Source organism: Antennarius striatus, chromosome 10 (genome assembly GCF_040054535.1).
Source record: "Antennarius striatus isolate MH-2024 chromosome 10, ASM4005453v1, whole genome shotgun sequence".
Taxonomy (NCBI): domain Eukaryota; kingdom Metazoa; phylum Chordata; class Actinopteri; order Lophiiformes; family Antennariidae; genus Antennarius; species Antennarius striatus.
The window spans coordinates 4,562,067-4,584,649 of NC_090785.1; the positions used below are offsets into that span (position 1 = coordinate 4,562,067).

Below are 22,583 nucleotides of genomic sequence, written 5' to 3' on the forward strand. Positions count from 1 at the left end.
AAAATGCAGCGACATGCAACAGAAAGATTCATAATGTCAAAGCTTAATGAAATCACACAGATGGAAAGGAAAACGGTGAGGTCAGCGGAGAAGAAGGCTGACACATTCCTAAAACTGATCTGATTAAACCGGAGCGACAGCAGAGGAAAGAGTACAAAGACGGGAAAGATGCAAAAACAAACCATTCAAAAAAGAAAAAGAAAAAAAAAATTAAAAGAAAAGAAAAAGGTAAGACAGACGACAGAGTTTGACATAAAATCAAAGGAAAACCAAGAGCAGAGGTGAGGGTGAACTGAGAAAGCGATGATAGAGAGAGGGGAGAAGGTGCGAGCCAGAGCGGGCCAAGGGGCAGGCTTATTCTGGGTCTCAGGGGCCGCTTCAACGCCACACTTCACGGTGTAAAAATACTGCTGACCCTCCCAATGACTTCCTTTGATCGGAGAACAGCGGGGAGAGAAGGAGAGAGTGTCTAAAAGAGAGCTTTTTAAATTCCAACCTGGATTCTGGAATTTGGGATTATTTAACCAACTACGACTAAATGCCTTTTGAGTTTACATTCATAGTTCAAGTTCAGGATTTGTCGGTATCAATGAAATATGATCCAGGGCATCCGGCTTGAGATAGAGGTTAACATGCTGAAAGGCTTATTAAATACCAAACGCATGCATAATGGTTTTAAAACTCATTTTGCAACTCTAGAAGCCTTTTTAAAAAAGATATTTTGTCAGAATGATTCAAAAGTAAACAGCCGAGATCCATTTGATCTGCTGCCGCTGCGTCTTCCTGCCCGAGGTCGAGTTACATTTCTGCCGCGGTCCTCCTGCATTAGCACTCCTTCTGGTCGCCGGATTGACCTTGTTCAAATACATAAGGAGATTATTTTGATTTAAACGCGGCCTTAAGCCAAAGCAGTTAGCGTGTAGTTTTTGTTTGCCAGACATAATGGAAAGAATGCGAGTGAAGAAACAAATAGAGGGGGCGGAAAAAAAAGCAAATGCTCGGTGACATTAAGGTGCCGCTGTGCAGGACTGTTTAACGGCGGAGACTGGGAGAGGAGAAAGGAAGGAGACGCGGGATAAAAGGATAACAACAGGAAAATAAAGAAGGTTGAGACTTAGGGGTCTGGGGAGGAATGTGCTCCACCAAGTCACACCTCACACAAATAGACTGCTCTCCACTCTGTCAGTGTCAATTATCTGAGCAAACAACCTCCCTGATGTGTCTGTGTGTGGGCACCCACCCTCACCGCTTCCCCTTTGACAGCATACAAGGTGTTTATTGTACATCCTGGCTACCGGGTATTTAAAATGCCACACAGTCTCGACTATCTGTAATGTCACCTCTTGGCTTTCTTCTCATTTAAAAATGTTTATGTGCCTGTAGTGATGACTTTAGAAAAAGGTTACGAGCGGTTACCCAGTTTCCCAGCCAGCTCCGGGGCATGTTCAGAGTCGCCATTGGCTGTCGCTGCTCCACCTCTTGAACTGGAGTCATCTGGTGCAGAAGAGAGGAAGACAAGGAGGAATCCTTAGTGGACAGACGAGTAAAACATAGAACAAACATCCCTAAACGTCAACAGTCTTAAAACTGATCAGGTGATAGCAAAATAAACTAGGTTGAGCTGGACGAGGGGTGAAACAGGTGTCGTAAGCCACAGGGGAGAATTGCTGGTTTCCAAAATTTTATTTTCTATCTGGTGCTCTGCCTTCAGCAACTTCACCTGCACACATAATAAATACCTATTCATTAGTCTGGCTGTGGTAAAAACGCAGTTATTGAAACTATGAAAGTTGTAAAATTAGTCCTACAAGCTGTCGGTCATTCCTCCACGACCTCAAAGAAAGACGTGGCAAATGTATTCACAGCGCAACAACAACGTGAGTTTGTTGTAGCCGATTGTAATTTGTAGCTAAAATCTTGAGCGCGAAATTTCCTTTTGGTGAAGTGTCTTCCTTCAATCCAAAACCAGATCGTTTTGAACACATCGTACCGATTGGCTGTTGGAACAAACGGTATTTTAAACGGCTTTGTGTGAGTCGACGTTAGCAACGGAAAGAATGAAAGAAAGAGGAACAAAACAGCCGCTGACCATCTGCAAGGAATACATGTGTGCGTAATTGCAAATGGATATGTTTATATATGTTTGTCGTTCACGCTGGTACATATGCGGATACGTGCGCAGGTTTTATAAGACCACCTGAACGCTGGGAGCGTTTAATGCAGCGCCAAACGCCTTCAAAGCATCTCTATTTGGATGATGGAAAACAAGACGCATTTGACATCCAAATACGAAGGATGACCTGCATCCCTGGGGCTGGTATTAATAGCCGCTTGGTCCGGACCCCAAATGTGTGTGTGTGTGTGTGTGTGTGTGTGTGTGTGTGTGTGTGTGTGTGTGTGTGTGTGTGTGTGTGCATCTTTGTGCATGTGCGATACAAATTCCTATATGGGAGTGTCGGTGCATTTGTGGGTGCATGTGCTCTGATGTAATTTATCTAAGAGGTAACTTGAGGTGCTGGTATTCCTGCTGCATGCCCCCCCCCACCCCCAATCTCTCCCATTGACCCCCCCCCCCCTTCAAAACTCCCTCCTGCCGCATGCATGTCGTGTTCTGAGAAAAGGCAGTGCATTTGAAGCCAACTGGTAAGGGGTCTACTCTGGGGGGGTGGGGGGTGGCACTGTTTAGATCAGTCTGATGCAAGCCTATAAATTTTAGAAGGTAGACGTCCTGCAGATTCATTTATGGGGGGCCGGGGGGGGGGAGCCCTTCCACTGCCCATTCAGTGCAGTCTCCTGAAGCACCCTGACTTCACTGGTGACCTCGATAGGTGACAAATCACGTGAACCAGTTCAAAGTAGCACATCCTACACAACCACAAGGCCACACAGGGGATGGAGGGCGAAGCAACTCCATGTCGTTATGACACGGAGACGGATCGTACCATTCTGAGATAAAACAGGGATAAAGTTCTTAAGTTTGAATCAACTTTCTTTCAGCCTCTCCTAGAAGGCCTGACAACGAAAAAGCAAATGGAACACAGCGGTGGTCTTGCTATTCTTATTCAAGGTTCTTGGTAGCCTTCAAATGGGCTCTTTCTCGACTTCAAGCGGTTGTTTGTGCCAGATCGGAATGAGTTCCTGAGATATCAAATTCTCCAAAATCAAAATGCAATGCCTTTGTTGACGTCAAACTGATGGAGTGGATTTTTCACAGGAGCATCGACAACAAAAGAGCCCAAAAGTCTAGTTCTGATGTCAGTATACTTTCAGTACACATTCTTACCCTAAAAGATGTGACACTCTCCTTTAATCATTTATACATTTTATGATTGATTCATTAATCTCATTCCAGCCTTCACTCAGTCCTCCCCTCACTCTGGTTTATTTTCTGCCTCTTTCGTTTATTGTCATCTCTTTTAATCTACATTGGCTGAACAGCGTGCTACATTTCACACATTCACTGGCAAGGGGTACCCCTATGCAATTGTGTGTGTGTGTGTGTGTGTGTGTGTGTGTGTGTGTGTTTGTATAACCCCTTCTTCTATTTACTTTTAGGTCTATGGAGAAAAGGCAGCATTGGACATGCTCAGAAATATGAGTCCCAACAGACCAGTGTGTATATGTGTGTGTGCTGTGTGTGTTTGTATGCACCAGTGTGTCCAGGGGGCCAGTGTTTTCCTAAAGGGTCATGTCCTTCCAGGTTTTAATATAGAGACATTGGATATGTAGACAGAACCTCTGTGTGTGTGAGAGAGATATTTCAGTCAGCTCGTGCTGACCACTGGTTGTTGTAGCATCAGGGCCAGAAACCAGTCTGATGTGATTTTGGGTATCCAACTAACCCAGCAACACCCCGACAGCAACCCCCCCCCCCCCCGCCCCGCCCCCCAAAAAAAAAAAAAAAAAGAAGGGCCCAGCCCGCCACACAGTTCATCCTTACTTGGTTTTAAACTAACTATTGTAGTTTCTGAACTAATTATCTAACCAATTTTGGTTTTGAATAAATCAAGTTTAAAACTCACTTGGTTCTGAATTAACTAGGTTTTTAATTTTTATTAAACATAATTTTAAAAAAAATTTGTTATTATTTAACTATTATTTATGTTTATTGTATATGTTTACATTGTTTACCCTTACACTGTATATTTTACACCAATCTTGCTTTATGTGCTTTTAATTGCCCCTAGGGGACTAATAAAGTTTTCTGAATTGAATCGCATAGTTTGGACATCAGCAGCTGCAAGTAGACAAGTTTAACTTTGCAGTGGGTGAATAAAAAGTTGGTCCCATGAGAGATGATTTTTGTTTCAATCACAAAATCATGAATCATCTTAAAACGTCACATGGATTAAAAAGGGATCTGATTTGAACGTGGTTCAAAGTTCACACATTAGCAGGAGACATTTTGAAAACAGGTCAATTTAGCTGCTGAATCGATCGAGGTACGTGAACTTCATCAGCAGAGAAAGTTTCCTGGATGTAGCCCAGTCGTCTGGGAAACGTTAACATGCGAGGGATTGTTCATCCACATTTCCTGATTTTTGGAATAGCGAGAGCACAAGAAATGAACGCCCTAAAGCTGAATGATAAACTTTGCTTGGGGGAAAAAGTAAATAAAAAAGCCACTCTCTTTCCTTTTTGTTGATCTAAGACTGATTCTATCTAAACTTCAGATTTGATGCTGCATTTAAACTTTTACAAAAGATTTGTATTTTGTTGTCCAAAATGAACTTTGGAACTTCTGCAGGCAGTTTTGGGAATCTACCCTCGTCCAACCCGGGGCCACAGTAACAGCCAGCAGAATAAACACCACGCGTTCTCCATCAGTTTGCTGGCCTGTCAGCGCACCGACCCACTATTAAAACACACACTGTCATTATAGCTCCATGAGTTCAATGATACTGTGGAAACAATGAAACCATGTTGTGTGACTAAAACAGGAGCCCTGTACTGCTGCAGTAGGAATAACACAAGATACATAATACTTGTGGGTGAAAAGATAACCAAAATCTCTCAGACAGTATGACCCATGTTCCACATGTACGTTTCCGTCCCACCGCAGTCATTTCAGGAATATTTATTTGAATTTAGACGCCACAAGTTACAAACATTACACCCAGTCTCATTATAACAAACGGTTCGATTTACACTCGGTGATTCCAGATCCACAATGTAATCCCGCAAATGATCTGTGGAAACTGTCTGCAGCTTGTAGCATAGCGGCGGTTCTTGTGCGATTAGCGGCTCATGTAATCCTTTAGTGTTTAATGTACTGGGGAGCACGCAAACCAGCTGACTGTACAGCGTGTAGCAAACACGGAGAGTGTGGCATGTGACGAAGAACAGGTTTTTTCTAAATTAAACCGTAACCTTGGAGCTCGGCATCTGAACATCTTGTTCAAGATCCATCACAGAGGCAACAATCTGAGCAGGGATGACCACAGTTCCCTCTCCCCAGACACCTCTTCTTGAATATAAACATATCATGAACACAATCTTCAACATATGTTCACATTTTATGCACTGCTTGATTAATCCCATCATCTAGAAAGACGTTTAATGCGTTTGGTTTTAGATCAATCCATAACAAAACTAATCATTGATTGCAGCCCCTTATATTATTACTGCAATTTAACACTCAATAGGATAACAGCTTTTCCTGTAAGTCATGATAAAATCCCCTGAACCTCTTGGCTTTGGAATTCTCTTCATAGAAGCGGTTTCACAAAAAAAACAACACAAAAAAGGCAAAAACCCAACATCCTCATCATTACTTTGACACTTGATCAAAAAAAAAAAAAAAATCATCTCTTAAAAGTTGTTGTGTTTCCTGCAGTATCTGTGCACACGTGTGCTCCATGCACACACACACACACACACACACACACACACACACACACACACACACACACACACGCACACACACACCACTGTGATTTACACTCCGTCTCATGGAGAGGCTGTGTAGCCTTCTGGAAATCATTATAGCTTGAGCTGCTACACAGTCCTCCATTAGCAGCATGAGAGAGAGACATTGAAAAGGGCCGTGACGGAGAGGGAAGGGGAACAAGACGGGAACTGACTTGACTTTCGGAGGAGGTCAGCAGGCGGCAGGAAAGAGATGAAAAGGGTCGGAGGGTGGAAGGGCGACAGCGCGGAGAGATTTATTAACTGTAACCGCAGAACAGACAATCATGCAGCAACAGCTAACTGCTACTCCCTATGAGCGACACCACGGGCTTAAATGACAGATTAACAGCTTGTGTGTGTACGTATGTGTGTGTGTATTTAGTGGGTAGCGATCACGGTGGTGACGTGTGTTTGAGGTGACGACATTGGCCGGCATTCACAAACTCACTTAATCACAAAGACAAGAAAGAACACACTTTCTGCTCTTAACGGTCATCATAATGTAAATATCTTTCCCTCTTGAAAAGTTTCTGGAACATTTGATCTCATTACGCCTCCAGACAGGTTTTCTCGTTCCAAATATTAAAAAAAAGAACCCGTCCCTCTCGAGGCCCCCTCCGACTGGGCCAAGACAACAACAAAACGAGTGCAATTTTACGAGGCTATTTACGAATGGGATCACGCATCGTGACATTCTGGGCTCTGTGAAACAGGATCAACACACGTTAACGTTCGGGCAGGAATTGCTTCCAGCTTTTTGACCTGTTGTATCCAAACCAACACGCACACACTTGCAGAAAACCGAAAACTCGATCCCTAACTGTATGATTTTAGAACTAATAAACTCCATCACTGGGTGACGTTTATGAGCGAGTATGTGGAACCACTTGTGTCTCATGCCTATACGCAATTCCTTAGCGCTGTTTATATTTTACGGTCTGACACGATCTCCTGTAGAAGGGGGTCAGGGTGCTTCGTGTGTTATTACACTGCTGCTTTTCCCAACATATTTCATGTCATAACCAAACCCAGGCCTTGTTGTTAACCTAAAGCTGACCGTCAAGGGTGATCGACCTGTGCCTGGGAACACAGCCTTAAAATACGGTATAATCCGGCCACAACTCTGCTACAACATGGATTCAAACCGACTACTGGCCCAGAATTTGCATTTTAGTGACATATTGTGGATTTGGGTAACACTGACCCAATGGGGTAGGATGTGTGCCTTTTCATCTGGACAGGGCAAATTTGACCCCGCTCTTCATCCAGGCGATGGGGAGGCAGCAGATGCAAAAAGATTCTTCAAAATGCTCAGTGTCAAAATTAATATAGAATATATAATTGATCCCTAATGGCCTTCCTTGCAGTGAAGTGGTAAGGTTAAGGATTAGGAAACGAGATGGAGATTTTTTGCCCCCAGACCCTGAAGAAAAATGTGCCCAAATTCACTTTGACAGTGAAGGTATGGTATTATTGGTGCGCTGCACATTTCTGTGGTGTTAAATGATTTATCCAATAAATAAAGTGGCTGATAAACAAATGTGATGTTTACAGTAGCAAAGGTAGCATTTAATAGCCAGCTAAGAGATGCTATATCTACAAGATATAAAGGTTTGTCTTCTCTTTAGTGGATTTGAGTTCCTTCACCACTTCTATACGGCACATTGGAATCTCCCTGAATATTGTCCTCTAAAGGCCAATGCATATTTTCCGCATGACGGAGTCAACAAGACAAAAACAATCAAATTATCACATGCCCCATAATTATGCTCGCTAAAAGCACACAGAGAAAATTGCAATAAATGATGGTCTTCAATCAGACTCTTTGCCAGGAGATCTACTGCCCCTACGGTGCAGAATGACAGCCGTTTTTCTAGCGGTTAACAGAGAAAAAAGATTTGCTCCGTCAAATATAACGGATAACAAAATATAACGCGACTTAACACAGAAATGCTCTTGGTCATCCCAAGAAGAAAAAGAAGAAGAGATCAATAGAATGTTGAATGAACCTGTTTTTAAGCCTGTTTCATCCAACTCTTCTGGAGTGGATATGTCAGCCTCACTTCTTTAAGGAGTTGCCGCTTTCAAGTAGCGACATCGGCAGCCGTAGTTCAGAGGGTTGTTGGTTTGAACCCTGGGCCCTGAAGGTCAACCTGTCAAAGCCTCCTTGTGAAAGATCTGAACCTCAATTTGCTCTCAATGGCAATATATGGATTTTGCTCCCGATGAGCATGTAACATTACAAAATGAAATCATATCTTGTAAAATGCTTCGTAATTCCATTTGACATCATGTTCTGTCATTCAGAACTTAGACTAGTGATTGAACTTCTAATTCTCAAGGTAAAACCTAAAGGCTGCCTGCTTTAGCCCATAGCTTCAAACCAACACACAAGCAGTCGGCTGCTGTCCATTTCTAGCATCTACAATCTCCTCTTGATCCAGCTTTTTCTTCAAATAAAGGCAATTTGTCTCACTTGTACTGAAAAGGTGAACCCATGAATCATCACTTGTTATTGCACACATGGAAAAGGTAAATTACGGGTTGAAGGTGAGCAGTTTGAAGGACCCAAGAAGCAATTTGCCTGTTCGCTTATTCTGTCTCACACTTTAAAAGATTTAAGAATCAGGAAACATCTTCCAACGTGTTTCTGTGTTTTACTGACTTATAGGACAGAAAACCAGTCCATTAACAGGCTTGACAAACACACAACTCACATACTGTACTATGAGTGAAAAGCAACACTTCCAGCTACATTATGTTTCCGTCTGAATGTGTGTGGAAAGAGTGGAAACAGTGGGTCACTTTTTTCTTAACCATACAGTCACCCTCTTTCATAACAGACACACACACACACACACACACAGACACACACACACAGGTGGATGTAATTAGTGTGTTGAGCCCATTCATGGCATGAGATCAAACTGCGGCACTTTTGGTTCAGGAAATACAGAACACACACACACACACACACACACCTTTACTCCTCTTGTTCCCTCTCTCTAGCACGATACTGGCACACAAAAGTTTCTTAAAAACGGTTTTTGTTTAGTCTGAAAATTAAGCAGAACTCAGTTCGACTTCTCTGCAGCAACACGGCGTTAACATCCGCTGAGAGAAAACACCGCAAAGGTGGAGAGCAGTAGGATTAGATAAGCCTGAAATATTCAACATCTCTGATCTCACTTCACGATACACACAACTGTTTTTTGTTGCAGAACTAAAACGAATGGACCAGCTGTTCACAAGGTTATAAAAGCAGAAATAATGCTCCTGGAAGCTTGTAGCTCTTAGCGGTCAGCGCCCTCGTATCAATGATCGGGTGTGTTTCCCTTTGACTTTTGACTGGATGTGTTTAAAAACAAAACGGTGGAGTATTTAGTGATGAAGTTATGAGGTGGTTTTATAGCGTGATTGAGGAAGGGAAGAAGTCGACACTGGGAAATGTTTAATCTGGCAGCGTTCTGATATTCTTGGTCAGGATTTTTGAGCCTGATGAATGTTTCTTCACCAGATACTTGGGAGACTGGTAGCTACAGTATATACACAAGAAGTTCTTTTTATCTATTGGCTAAGACACATCTTTTATTAAAACCTCATTGCGGACACACCCCCTAGCTGTGATTGGTGTTTCAGATTCAGGTAGCGTGGATTCACACAAATGACGATAGGAGTGTTTTTCCCTCATATTTTCAGGTAGTGCATGCACATTTTTAACTGTTTGAGGTATTAATCAATGACATAAAAATAATGTCACTTTTTGTGTCATAACATAACAGGAGGTTTCTATCTCATGGTATTTAATTTGATGACTCTCTTTCTGTGTGTTATTTTACTATGCCTACAAGACAGGAATATAGACACACACCTACACATGAGTACCTATCACATTGGCATCCATTCATTCTGGAAAACCTACCTCCTAACCTACCTACTAATCAGGCCTAATGGTATTTGGTTCCCATTAGGTCAACTGGTACCAAACAAGATCAGACAAGGTCCCGGTATATACTAACACTGAACACTGATCAGCTTTAAAACTCCGGCCAGCCAAAAAAAACACATGCAAAGACCAGTATTTGAAATAGTTTCCTCGGAAGTAAATGTGTGCGTGGGTTTGAAACACAAAGGTATCTGGTTAAGTTGTTTCATGTCGTCTCCTGTTTTTCATATACAGTACACGTGCATTGTGCGTGCTTATTCTTGTAGCTGTTTTATATCACTGCTCACACTTCATCGATGGAGCAGCGGGGTTAAGTGCAGAACACAGATTGAAATTTGCCTAAAATAGAGATGATATGTCCACCACGTGGGAAATCTGGCAAACATACAGCTGCAGCCCGAAGCCTCGACTCTCCACCTAATAGACACACGTGGTAGAAGAGATTCAGTCAAGGACAGAAATGATTCAGTGGAATTACTAAATTACTTCATGTCCGCTGCTCACAGGAGGCTCCGAGATCACAGACGAATAAATAGAGCGTGTGTCAACACTCAGCGTGTGCAGGAGAGCAGATGAAATATTACATCTAATGCATACATTTAAACTGTCGGAATGTGTAAAGGGTGCAGATGGTCTTACGTGATGTGAACGTGATTTAGATAGCTCTAAGAAGACATGGTTTATCACCGTTTGAATAAAACAATTCTTTCTAATGTGATCAATGAGATGACCTTTAAAAATATTCAACGTTTTTAGTCGTTACAGCCTCTTAAATCCCTCTTAAGGGATCACAAGATTTTGGCAGACATTTCAACAGCCGCTGTGTATAATATTTGAAGGGGTGCAGCAGGTGTCTATTAGGGTGCACCAAGTCGGATATATTTAGTAATTTGCACCAAGCTGAAACCATCCTGGCTTAAAAAAATCGACCGTCATAACTCAGAAATAGACGACGTCAGTGCACAACGAGAAGCAGAAACATGACATAAGTGTGATGGATTTTGCAAAACGTAACTATTAACAAACTGAGTGCTTAAGTAAAGATAGAATCGGTTGCATCAATAAGTTTCCTTGTTTCTGCCAATTAGTGTGCATAAAGCATGAACCAAACCGCATGTGATTTATGTATATAATGAATATTGAGAGTAAATCAATGACCATGCTGTTTTCATGCACAGGAACATGCACGTTTGCTAATGAGTGCTGGCGTGTATATTAGTGCATCTGCCTGCATTTATTTGTGTATCAGGCTGAAAGCGAAGATGTGCACTTCAGCATCCAACACTTTGTTTGTGTTTGGGCGCATGGATACGCGAGCGTGCTCGTGTTCTTGTCAGGCTGCCGCCCCTGTAACTCAAGTAAACATCAAGGTGGCGCTTTGCCTTGCCGAATTAACAAATCTCTCACATCCAACGCCATGCGTTGCCTTTGAAACACACACCGCCGGCCGACGCGCAAGTCTTTGAACACTCAATCATTCCCTACCTCGCCCACCCTGCTCTTCCCTGTATCAAATTATGCTTCAGTTAAAGATCTTCTCATTAGTACTTTAGCAGTCTTCTCCCCATTTGACCTCTTCTCTCATTCACATTCCTCAATTCATTTTCACAACTTATTGTGAGGTTTGAACACAACTGCTTAGAGTTTCGCACCTGTTTCTCATCTACTTCACTATTTTTTTAAGACTCGTCTGCTCTTTTAGTCACCCAGAAATCCTCATGTTCTTTAATGTAATGATTCAGATGGCAATTATTTCCCTTTCCTGTTTAATTTGATGCATCATCCTTTAAACCACGACAATACAACAATAAACATAAACAGCCTTTAACAAGCAAAGCAAAAGCTTTTACATGTTGCGTGGCTAAATTTCTGAACAAGCATACAAAATCCAATTAAGATTTGCAGCTGCAAAATAAACACGATGCAAAGTGTTTTCTTCCATGCACTTTATTTAATTATTGAGGTACAGTGTGTAGCAAACAAAGACATATTTAGCTGCACTTAGGCAATGGAAAAATGTACCACTTAAAACTTGGCCCAATGTGAGAAAAACTTTTTAGACAGATAGTTAGGCTGTCTCACTAAATAATCTCAAATGACCACTTTCTCGCAAACTAACCACTTTAAAATGAATGAGAGGAGATGACATTTGCAAGAATGCTAATATAACATGACCAGGATTGAACCACTGGTGTACTGAAGGTTGGACAATTCATCAGAAGAGATACTCTCCATTCCATAATAGTGCTTCTACATCGGCATTATGTAGCCAAAGGAAAAAGGCCTGGTCAACTACATGGAAGGATCTAGAATTAAAATCGGCTTGTCCACCTTCTTTACCTCAGAAACATGTTCTGATTGGCCACAACTACGGCAGCAGAGACGACTGGCACCTACACAAAGCCTGTAAATGCCCAAAATTAGCAATCATCTGAATCAAGAAAGATTTAAAGTAGATTTAAGGAATGTACACTGGTGTCAACATAACCCTATTTGTGTGCTGTTTCTTAATCAGAGGAAGTAAACAAGCAGTGGTTAGACAGGATTGCTTCTCATAATGAATCTAACTCCTTTAACGTTATTGAAGATGGGCTAGTAGCTGCTTTGTGAGGCGGGACAGTCTCTTGCCTTTCTGTTTAGAGACAAGTGTTCAACTTCATCGCGATCCAAAAGGAACACACTTAGTATAAGTCGCACTTCACAAGCAGCTACCGAATCTCTCCAGCGTGGGTTCTGTCATATTCATGTGCAGAAGTTTTGCGCGCAAACCCGTTTGCTTTGTGCACACTTGCATGAATGATTGATTCCTCCATAGATGCGCAGGCATGTTCACAAGTGTGCCAAACAAATGTTTACCAGCCCTTTGGTATGGGTTTAATGAGTTGAGAATATACGGCTGTCTTGTTTAACTTCAAAGATGCTGGCACGCTCTCCAGTGCGGGGCTACATGCTGACAGGCTCTCTTTGATGAACAACTATTTACAACAATGTAAAACCAACCCGCTCATCATGATGCAGTGCTGGACAATGTTTCAACATGACTCACCTCCATGCCTGCTTTGTTCACTACTCATTTGCGTTACTCAGAGCTGTTTATGGATTAATGGCATTAAAACTTTTTTATCTGGGCCCAGTGGGATCTGGCATTGTTGCATACTTAACTCCCAATACTCCGTGTTTTGCTGGAGAACATGTCAGCAGGGCAGGTGCCTGCGTATAGAACAGTAGTCGAGGAGCGTATGCGTGAATACCTGCCCCAAGTTTAGACTTGAAGTGGAGTTAAACAAAGTAAAGCAGAAGACTTATCAGTTGTTAGCAGTAGGTCCATATGGTGCACAGTGTCGCACACACTGCTGCAGTCAGATGAGAATCTCTTCATTGCAAGCCCGTCTCGAGGGAATTTCAAGACCTTCAGGCCCGACTCTGTGACCTTTTCTCATCATTTAACGACATCCCAGACAGGATCTACAAGTCCTGCGTTCCGCTTTCCCTTCTTCATAATCATCATCATTAGACTAATTTTTGGCATAAAGTATCCCTGACCCCAACGAAAGTAACATCTACAAAAAGATTGCCTAAAGATGTTATCCTTGAATAAAAGTGTAAAGACGCTTGTAATCGCTCCAAACCTCTGAGGTCAAGAGGAATTTAAAGGGTGATGAATGAAATGTGCTTGGGACAGAATGAACTAAAATTTTTTTTGATTAATTACTTCTATTAAGTCAGAAATTGAGGAAAATTTAGACATAAATGGAGTTCTCAGGCTAAATAGATGTGACATACACACATCCACGCAAATGTAAAATACAGTCAGAACAATGGAATGTAGAGAGGAGATTATGGTCACAGCCAGCGAGCGTGTGTGTGTGTGTGTGTGTGTGTGTGTGTGTGTGTGTGTGTGTGTGTGTGTGTGTGTGTGTGTGCGTGTGTGTGCATGTGTGCACGTGTATCAGTTTTCAACATGCTGTCACACTGATCAAACTTCGGGCCGATAGCAGAGGCGCCGCACAACTATCACCGTGTTTGTGTAAGAACCATGGGGAAAAACTGTGCACGCACACACACAGACACACACACAAACATGCATGCACCTTACAGAGACAACACGGCAAAAGCATATTACGAATGCATTCAAGTGAAATATAATGCAGTGGAATGCAACAACCTGATTCAAGCGAGTACATGCAGACGCACACCTGATGGCTCCCAACAGAACCAGTCTGTGAGCTCATCTCTTGTTTTACCGCGACATTGTCTGTTTCAAATTACATCTAATTCCATCAGGTATTCCTGTCTTCATTTATTATTATGAAGCGCTTTTTGTTCTGTCTGCCCCATTTTTAACACGGCAACATGAAAGGGTGAGCGTGCAGGATTTAGTTGCATCTCTTGGTGCATTCGCCAGTTTGTGTGCACCTGAAGAGCTCTTGTCTGATTGCCTTGTAAAAACAGCCCAAGGCCTTCTTTAGAATAAGAATTTTGTCCGATCTGGGCTACTGTAGAAACATGTTGGTGCAGCAGGGTTGACTCCATGGAGGAGGACCTTTAATTATTAGAATTTTATTCTCTTTCTGCCTCTTGGATGAACAAGCAGGAAAGCATTTTATCAAACTTCTTACAGCTGAGAGACGTCATGGGAGTAAAAACAAGTTTGGTCGAACCGCCTGACAAGAAAACATTGTGCAGATAAAGCACTTTAAGATACGTAATAGATATCGTTTGTAAGTGGACCATTTTACTCTTATTTTTCTCCTTTCTTGTCACTTGAATGGAAGCATTTCACCCCTCCTTGCATCCCACCGGTTCATTGTCAGCAGGCTGAGGTTGGAAAAGCCAGCTGTGACCGCTGGAATCCAAAAAGTGACAAAGGGAGACCGATGCGAGAATCTCTGCGCGATTCGCTCTTCACGTCATCATTAAGACTTCAAAGCAGCGGCGCAGCACATTGGGGCTTTTCAGCACTGACATAGCGTCGGATTCTCAGGGAGAGGAGTAACAAATGTAAAGGGAACGGGAGAGAAAAAGAAGGAGATACGGGGAGGAGGGAGTTTGCCAGCTGAACAACCGGTCTTTGATGATGGCGCGACAGTGAAGCAGGCAAAAAAAAAAGAAGAAGAAAAAAACAGACAAAAGTTTCTAAAACTTCAAAAGAAGTCTTTTTGTAGTGCAGATCTGCTCCTTCTTCCTCCTTGATGCTTTCACTTCGTCCTCTCCTCGCTTCAAACGTGTCTTTGCTAATTGCCAGACCCTGTTCTGTCTGTCCTAGGCTCCCCACTCCTCTCAGGTCAATGCAGCAGGGGGCGGGGGTGGAGTTGTTGCATCAGGGATGCCTAATAATGGAGACAATGGAGCCTGCAGGGCCAGCTACAAAATCCCCGTCCTAATGAGGAAAGACTCCTTCAGCGAAGACGCAGGACCGTCAATGGAGCGGCCCATTATAGAGTCATAGAGTGGAGGGGTCAGGGGGGGAAGGGTCGTGGTGGTATGCAACTGTGTGTGTGTGTGTGTTTCTTGTGCATCTGTTTAGATGATCGCTTGTGTTAAAAGTATTAAATAATAAGAGCAATAAAGGAGAACTTGTGAAACTATGAAATAGATGGAAAACAACAAAAAGAGTGTGTACTCGTGTGTGTGTGTGTGTGTGTGTGTGTGTGTGTGTGTGTGTGTGTGTGTGTGTGCGTGTGTGTTGTAACTCCTGAGGGTAACAATGGTGAACAGGACAAATCCTCCAGACCACATAATGACCACTAAGCTGTCTTTTCAGGAGTACACAGCCCCCCCACTAACAGCTCTGATCTCACACAAACACCCGCGCGCTTCCATTCAAATATCCTGACATCTCATTTCTTTCCTGTATTTTCTTCAATCTCTTCCCTTCCACACTGCATTATCCTCCTATATTATTTTGAAGAAACATTATTTGTGAATAGTTTTTAAAAATGCCTGTCTTAATATGCTGGTTGGAAATATTCAAATTCAAGGGTTGTTCATTTTTTCCCACTGATTCAAGTTTCTAATATGTAAACTGCTTTAAAGCACCTCGTTTCTTTTTAGCCGTAGGTGGCCTGGGGTTTTGTCTTGCTGGTGGGTGGTTGTTAAGTGGGGTGGGGGTGCAGGACGCATCTCCCATAAGCACCTCTTTAAGAGGAGAGAGTATCTCCTTGAGAGGATCTGTTGTTTGGCGTTCACATGTCTGAACACATATTTACTCCCTCACTGCTTTGTCCACAGGGACAGAAGGTCTTAACAAGTAACACTCAATAATTTTGTTCGCTTTCTTGGATCGATGTCAGAATTTACTCTGGTATTTAACTGCTGGTTTTCACAACTTCACTCATTATTTTAATATTCATTCATGCAATGTTTTTATGAGCTCACTCGACTTTCCATTATAAATATACTTGTTTTATGCGGCGAAACTTCTACTCCTTCACTAATCCACTCACTCTTTTCAGTCTCGCTCTCTTTCCCTCCCTCCTCCCAGTTTCTCCCGTCATTTCTTAGCTTTGAACTTGGAAAGAGGAGTTTGCTCTTAATTGCATTAAAGAAACTGCTACTTTACTGCAACCCACATCCTCAATATTGAGTAATATGAAACAGTCACGTTATTAAAACAGCCACATTTATGGGCAGGGAGTTCTTCATGATGTCAGGAACAGTTCACCAAATGATCCGTGTTAAATTCTGCTACATTTCTTATTTATGCTTAATGCTCAAAGGCTGCTGGTGATGCCAAAACACACAGAGAAGTAAGGTAAGATGTCAAATTAGCTAGGAGAGAGTTGCCGCGGAAACCCAGAGAGAAAACACTCTTCTTCTTTTTTTTTTACACTGCTGAAATATAAGTCAACTCCACCCTAAAACAAAATTTTAGACGAAGGCAGTTTGAAGAGGAGCAAGAGCAAGAAGAGGATGAAGTCTTACGACCCAAGGATGACTGGGAGTAGCTGGTAGACGCTTTCAGTCGTGCTCAACAGAGATGAGCCAGAAGATTTGAAAGGCTTGTAAATCAGGAAGCTAAACCGAAGGGATTTAAAGCTTCACTCAGAGACTACGGCATGTAAACTCACTAGAAAATGTGCAGCGCTTCTGTTTTAGGGTGGACTTTTCTCTCAAAATGACTCACTACTTGGACCTTGAGAAAGAGGCCCGCTGACTGACAGATGGCATGTAGAACAGAGAATTGAAGTTCAAGCTAACAGAGGCTATTTAAGACCCATTATGGTCTAGGAGAGCTTGACTTGGCATACAGTCAGTAGATGCAAGCCATATAGTCTCACTCACACAAACATGTACACACACATACACACACATACACACACACACACACACGCACGCACACAAGTAGCGTGGAAAAGGGGGTCGGATGAGCTAAGGGACGCTCAAAAGAAAAGACGTCTCTCGGCTTGTGGAGCGAGAGCGTTGTGAGGAGGAGAAGAAAGGTGAGTCGAGGTAGGTGAAGAGAAAGGATTGAAACATTTTCTCACCAAGACATTGTTCTAAAAGAACCTAAAGGATTATTTGTGCCACTGTTGGATTTTAGGCAGTTTAAAGACCTGAAAAAAATTGTTTGTTAATGCACGAAAAAGCAAACACACAAGATTAAGGCTTGGACATATCTGTTTCGCCCTACCAAATCCCCTAATATTTTTGTTAAGTACGGGACATTTTGGGGGTTAAACTGCACTGAACTAGATTAACCAAGTTTAATTAAGTTTCTATTTTGTTGAGAGAGTTCCCATCCCGGAAAGAGAAACGGATCTGAGGTGTAAGCGAGTAAACCTTTTAATGACTGATTTTTTCCCCCCAATAATTACAGCACAAAGAACATTTTATTCCTTCATGACATCTATGCTAAATGTTAATCTTCCACATTTTTATTTTTGCATCGAACAGAATTTTGCACAGACCTCTCAAACAGTGTAAAAGATTCCTTTCTTCTCCCTCTAAAGGAAGTTAGTTTCTACAGACGCAGTAGATTCACCCTTTCTTAAAATGTTTGGTATCCAACCTGTTAGGACATGGATTTCCAAAAACTTCCTTTATATTTCTTTCTTTCTTTTTTGTCATGCAGACATCTTCAAGCTGATGGCATGAAAACCCACATCCTTTATTCCTTTCTGTCTCCGCGTCTCCATCCTGTCCATCTTCTTTCCGTCTCTTTGCTGAAAGTGAAACGAAGCAGAACGAAAGGATGTGGGACAGACAGCCGTGAAATGGAGGCCAGGGCCCCTGAGGAGTGTGTGGTTGTGCGGATGTGTGTCAATGCATCTGTATTTAGTTCAAATCTTTCTGTAAGAGTGTGTGTGTGTGTGTGTGTGTGTGTGTGTGTGCGCACATGTGTGTGTGTGTGCGTATGGAAAAATTAATGTTGTTTTCCAGTCCTGTCTTGTTGATTCACGCGCATGCACGCACACACACACACAAACACACACAAAACTCTTTGTCTGAATATGTTAGTCTCATTTGGGGCCCAACAACAAGGTGAAAACCAGCTTTTGAAACTTGGGTCCATTCTTTCTTCCTGTCTGCAGCTCCACAATCCAACCATGTTCACAAACACACACACACACACAACACACACACGCACACGCGCCTACTGTCCCGTTCTGCCGCCCTGATTTCCGGGGGAACGACTGTCTCGGGGGCGATGGACCGAGATGCCCCGAGCAGATCCGTGATGATGAAATGGAAGCGTTCCCACTCACTCTGTCAAACCGTCCATCCAGTGGAGTCCGACTCCGACCAGCGGCGCACATTTTTGAGGCGTCTCTGAATGCTTGTGGTCACAGATGGATGTCAGGTGACATTTTGGTATATTTTCTGTTTCCTGTTCCTTTATGCTGTCGGTTAGATGGTTATGTCTCTCAAGATCTGAACAGAAAATATAAACCAATAGAAATAAAGACAGAAGAATTTGCTGAACAGTTTTGAAGCCAACCAGACAGACAGGACGCATTCAAGGCTCATGAAGGCAAACGACTAAGTTCAAGAGGAGCGAGGCCAAAACCACAACGTGAATTCTGGGCTCCATTTTTAAAATATTTTCTATGTTCTATAAATCACGAGTGAGACCCCCACACCACCCCCCCATCCCCGGCTGCCGCCACAGAGAGGCCTCAAACCCTGAGCTGAACACTGACCCAGAGTTTCCTGCAAACCGATTGAGCTGGACGGAGCTCCACGTTCATTTTTTTGCAATTAGTAAGAAAATACTGTGTGTGTAACCTGAGCAGAAGAATCTGGTGGTGAAAACACACACACACACACGCACATGCACGCATACACACACGCATACTCATGCGCGTGCGCACACACATACATCTAGAAGAACAGAACACGGACAGGCACAGCTGCCCTTGTGTATTCGCAAAGAGGTGTGTGTGTGTGTGTGTGTGACTCAGTTATTTGAGATTGTTTCTTGCACAATCACACACACACACACACACACTTGTACACTCCTGTGACTCATACCAATTAGGCTGCAAACCTTGGCCACCTCTACATCCTCCCCAGACGAGGCACTAGATACGTCAATTAAAAACCAGGTAATGTGAGAGGACAAAAACAAAGGCGGCATCAGGATGGAGGAGCTGAGAGGATATGGAGAATATATTCCTATGGAACCCGATCTGATGTTTCTTTTTCTGGCTGGGCGATAGCTGCAGTCTGCACTGCACAGAGACGCTGGAACGTTATTTCACAGAACGTGCTTTAAGTTATTCCTGCATGCAGCGATACGACTAACCGTCCTGACAGGACCGCGTTATGAGTTTAACGATGTTAGAGGATTAATCCCAACAGAACTGCAGATTATATATTATCTCACACTCCCATTAACATAACTTACACAAAACGAGAGCGAGCTGATTTATTTAAACTTGTCTACGTTTGATATTGTTCTCTGCTGTTCTTTCCTCTCCATTCGCCGATTAACACCAGATGGAAGATTTGCATTTTTTTTTTTTTTGTAGTTTGACAGAAGTTGATGGCTGAGCTGTTAAATCACCACAAATCATCACCAAAGCTACTTGTGAATGGACCTGTGCAAACACAATCGGGCACCTATACACACACACCCTCCGACAAGAATATGCCGCCACTCATTTTCATCAAAATCAGAAAAGCTGCATTTTCACATTCACAAGCGCTGAAAACCACCGACTCACAAAAACTAAAACCGCTTCCTTCGTTTCGTCTTACACGCTCCGCTCCAGACGAACTCGCGCTGTCGTCACATCTGGTTTGAACTATAAAATGTCTGTCATTCACTCTTCTGGGATGGGAAAATAATTCACAATTTCACACAAAGCGTGGGTAAAGAAAAAGAGGAAAGATCAAGGAGAAAAAAAAAAAAAAAGGGAGGAGAAAGACACGAAAGCTTTCCTGGCATTAATTGAGTTTTGTTGAGTGAAAACCCCCTTTTTTTTTTTTTTTTTTGGTTTTACTTTACTGGTGGTCCCATCTGCGCACTCCAATGCATACACACACATGCACGGCACTTCAGATAAACAAGGCCGTGTACACACACTTGCATAGACTATTTACTCAAACATTTGCCAACCTACACACAATAAAAGAACAAGCACTGCAGGGAATCTTCTAATTTCCTTTCCCAACAAAAGCCTGCCTTCACAAAACGGCTCTCCATCACTGCCAGCCACAGGGCAGCGGCGCAGTGGGTATTTTCATGGCCATCAAACGCTATTAGGTCCGGGAAAGAAAAATGGGAAACTGTGAAAATATTGATTCAAATTAAAATGTGGTGGTGGGGGGAAGAAAACGAGCCAGCTGACTGAGCGAAGGAGGAATGAGGGCTGAGATTGAGCGCTAATACAAAAAAGGTGTTAAAGATACTTTGGCTCAGAAATCGAGAGGGAAACACAATAAGACACAGGTGTGGGCTCATTACTGTGAAACGGAGCGGTCACAGAATAATTACCACAGGACCACACAGGAGAGGACGGCACAGAAAACAGAACCTGACGAACGCCGTCGCAACTTCACCAAAACATCCCGTCTATTTCATCTCCAAGGCTACGAGCGTCATCGCCTACGAAATGATAAAACAACTTTCGTGTCTCCCCGAGTTTTCCCTGAGTGCAGATTTGATGTGTATTCGTGTCAGGCCATTTTTGATTCAAAGTAAACCACTGAGGATTTTATAGTTTTGTATAAAAACCCCCCCAAAAAAAACTTTAAAAAAAAGTTATTTTATATAGACTTTGAAAGTTTATGATTGATCTTGGAAACAGCAGCTAACAACCCAATCCCATTCCATCAAACATTTAACAGCGGTTTGGGTGTAAACTTTAAAAAAAAATCTTTAACAACAAAAACAGTAATATGTCTCACAAAAATATCAAATTAAACACCTAAAATTTGATATTTGACCCTAAACAACTTAAAATGTCAATTTCTCGGCTAACTACACCTATATTGCTGCAGGTTCATACAAACAGTCTAAAATTACATCTAATTAACAGTTTTAAAATGCACTTCTGTGCTCGGGTTTTCAATGGAATCACTGAAGGTGGTCTTTTGTCAAAGAAGCACGTTTTCTTTCCAAGATGAAACCTAACATTACGAATTCCTGTTTTGCCGATGGAAGGTTCGCCCCAATCCATTGTGGCCGAAGCAGGTGTGTTTTCAGATGTGAGGGAAAAGAAAAAGAACAGCGAATCAGAGCGAGTGGGTGAGGGTGGGGCTGACTGATGGGGAGGGAGAGGAGGAGAGAGAGAGAGAGAGAGAGAGCAGCAGCTGCCTGGATGACCTCAGCGGCAGCTGCTGCCCCCTCCCAACCCGCTGCCCTCCTGTGTGCCAACTCCCCTTTGAAGTTCAAGATCAAGACCCATAGAGTTTTGGCTCACATGCCGATAATCATTACTGGAGATAAAAGTCTAGTATTTACTGTCAATATGGCAGTTTGTTTGTTTTTTTGTGCCATCTAGGATAAAACGTTTAATGCCTGCAGTATCTATGGATACTGCAGGCATTTCTGTATTTATATAAAGAATATTTTAGACGTTTATCTCACATACTGTAGGTGTCATGTTTGAGTGGTCTGTGAAAAAAAAAATCCCAACAGTCATTAATTTTAAATGATGAAAAGTTCTGCAAGTGTCTTCATCTCTAAATAATGATGTCAGTCCTCAAGGTTGACTGACAGGGGACTTTAACGGCAATGAATAAATGAACCCCACCCACCACCACCACCACCACCACCTACTGTCTGAGTAGAAAAGAAAAAGCTGTCACCGTGGTCTTTCTTCACCTAAGCCCCAAAGCGGTTTTAATTCTCTAATCATCAGGCTCATCATCACCCTCTTGAGACAGCGCGTTTGTGGACTCATGGGCTTCAGGGATAAAGACTTGAACTGGCCGTACGATGGTGGCTGCTAAGCTAACTTTATGCGACTGAATCAACTGGTGTATTGGTGGAATAAAACTGATGCACTTGATATCAAGACAACAACATGTGGGACTAACAGACAGACTTGATGTGACCTCCGCTCTGGTGGACTTGGTGTTTCATGATGGGGAGATGCTCAAGAACTGGTCTGTGTGGACATGGTGAAGGGACCAACAGGTATTAAAGCTATCATATATGGTGTTAAGTAATTATATAGGACTCTTGTGTCTGCAGCATCAGTGCAGACGTGCATCTCCATGACATGACAGCGTTAGTCACTATTGCATCCAGAGGGTTAAGGGGATATCAATATGT

At 42.6% G+C, this 22,583-nt stretch overlaps 1 protein-coding gene across 1 annotated transcript in view; it reads right to left on the reverse strand.

Annotated features, from left to right (window-relative positions):
* The window catches only part of fgfrl1a (fibroblast growth factor receptor like 1a), a 52,693-nt gene that overhangs the window by 8,054 nt on the left and 22,056 nt on the right, over positions 1 to 22,583 (reverse strand). Inside the window, exon 4 of the mRNA XM_068326477.1 lies at positions 1,417 to 1,494. Within this exon, the coding sequence (XP_068182578.1) occupies positions 1,417 to 1,494 (78 nt within the window). The remainder of the gene's footprint in view (positions 1 to 1,416; positions 1,495 to 22,583) is intronic.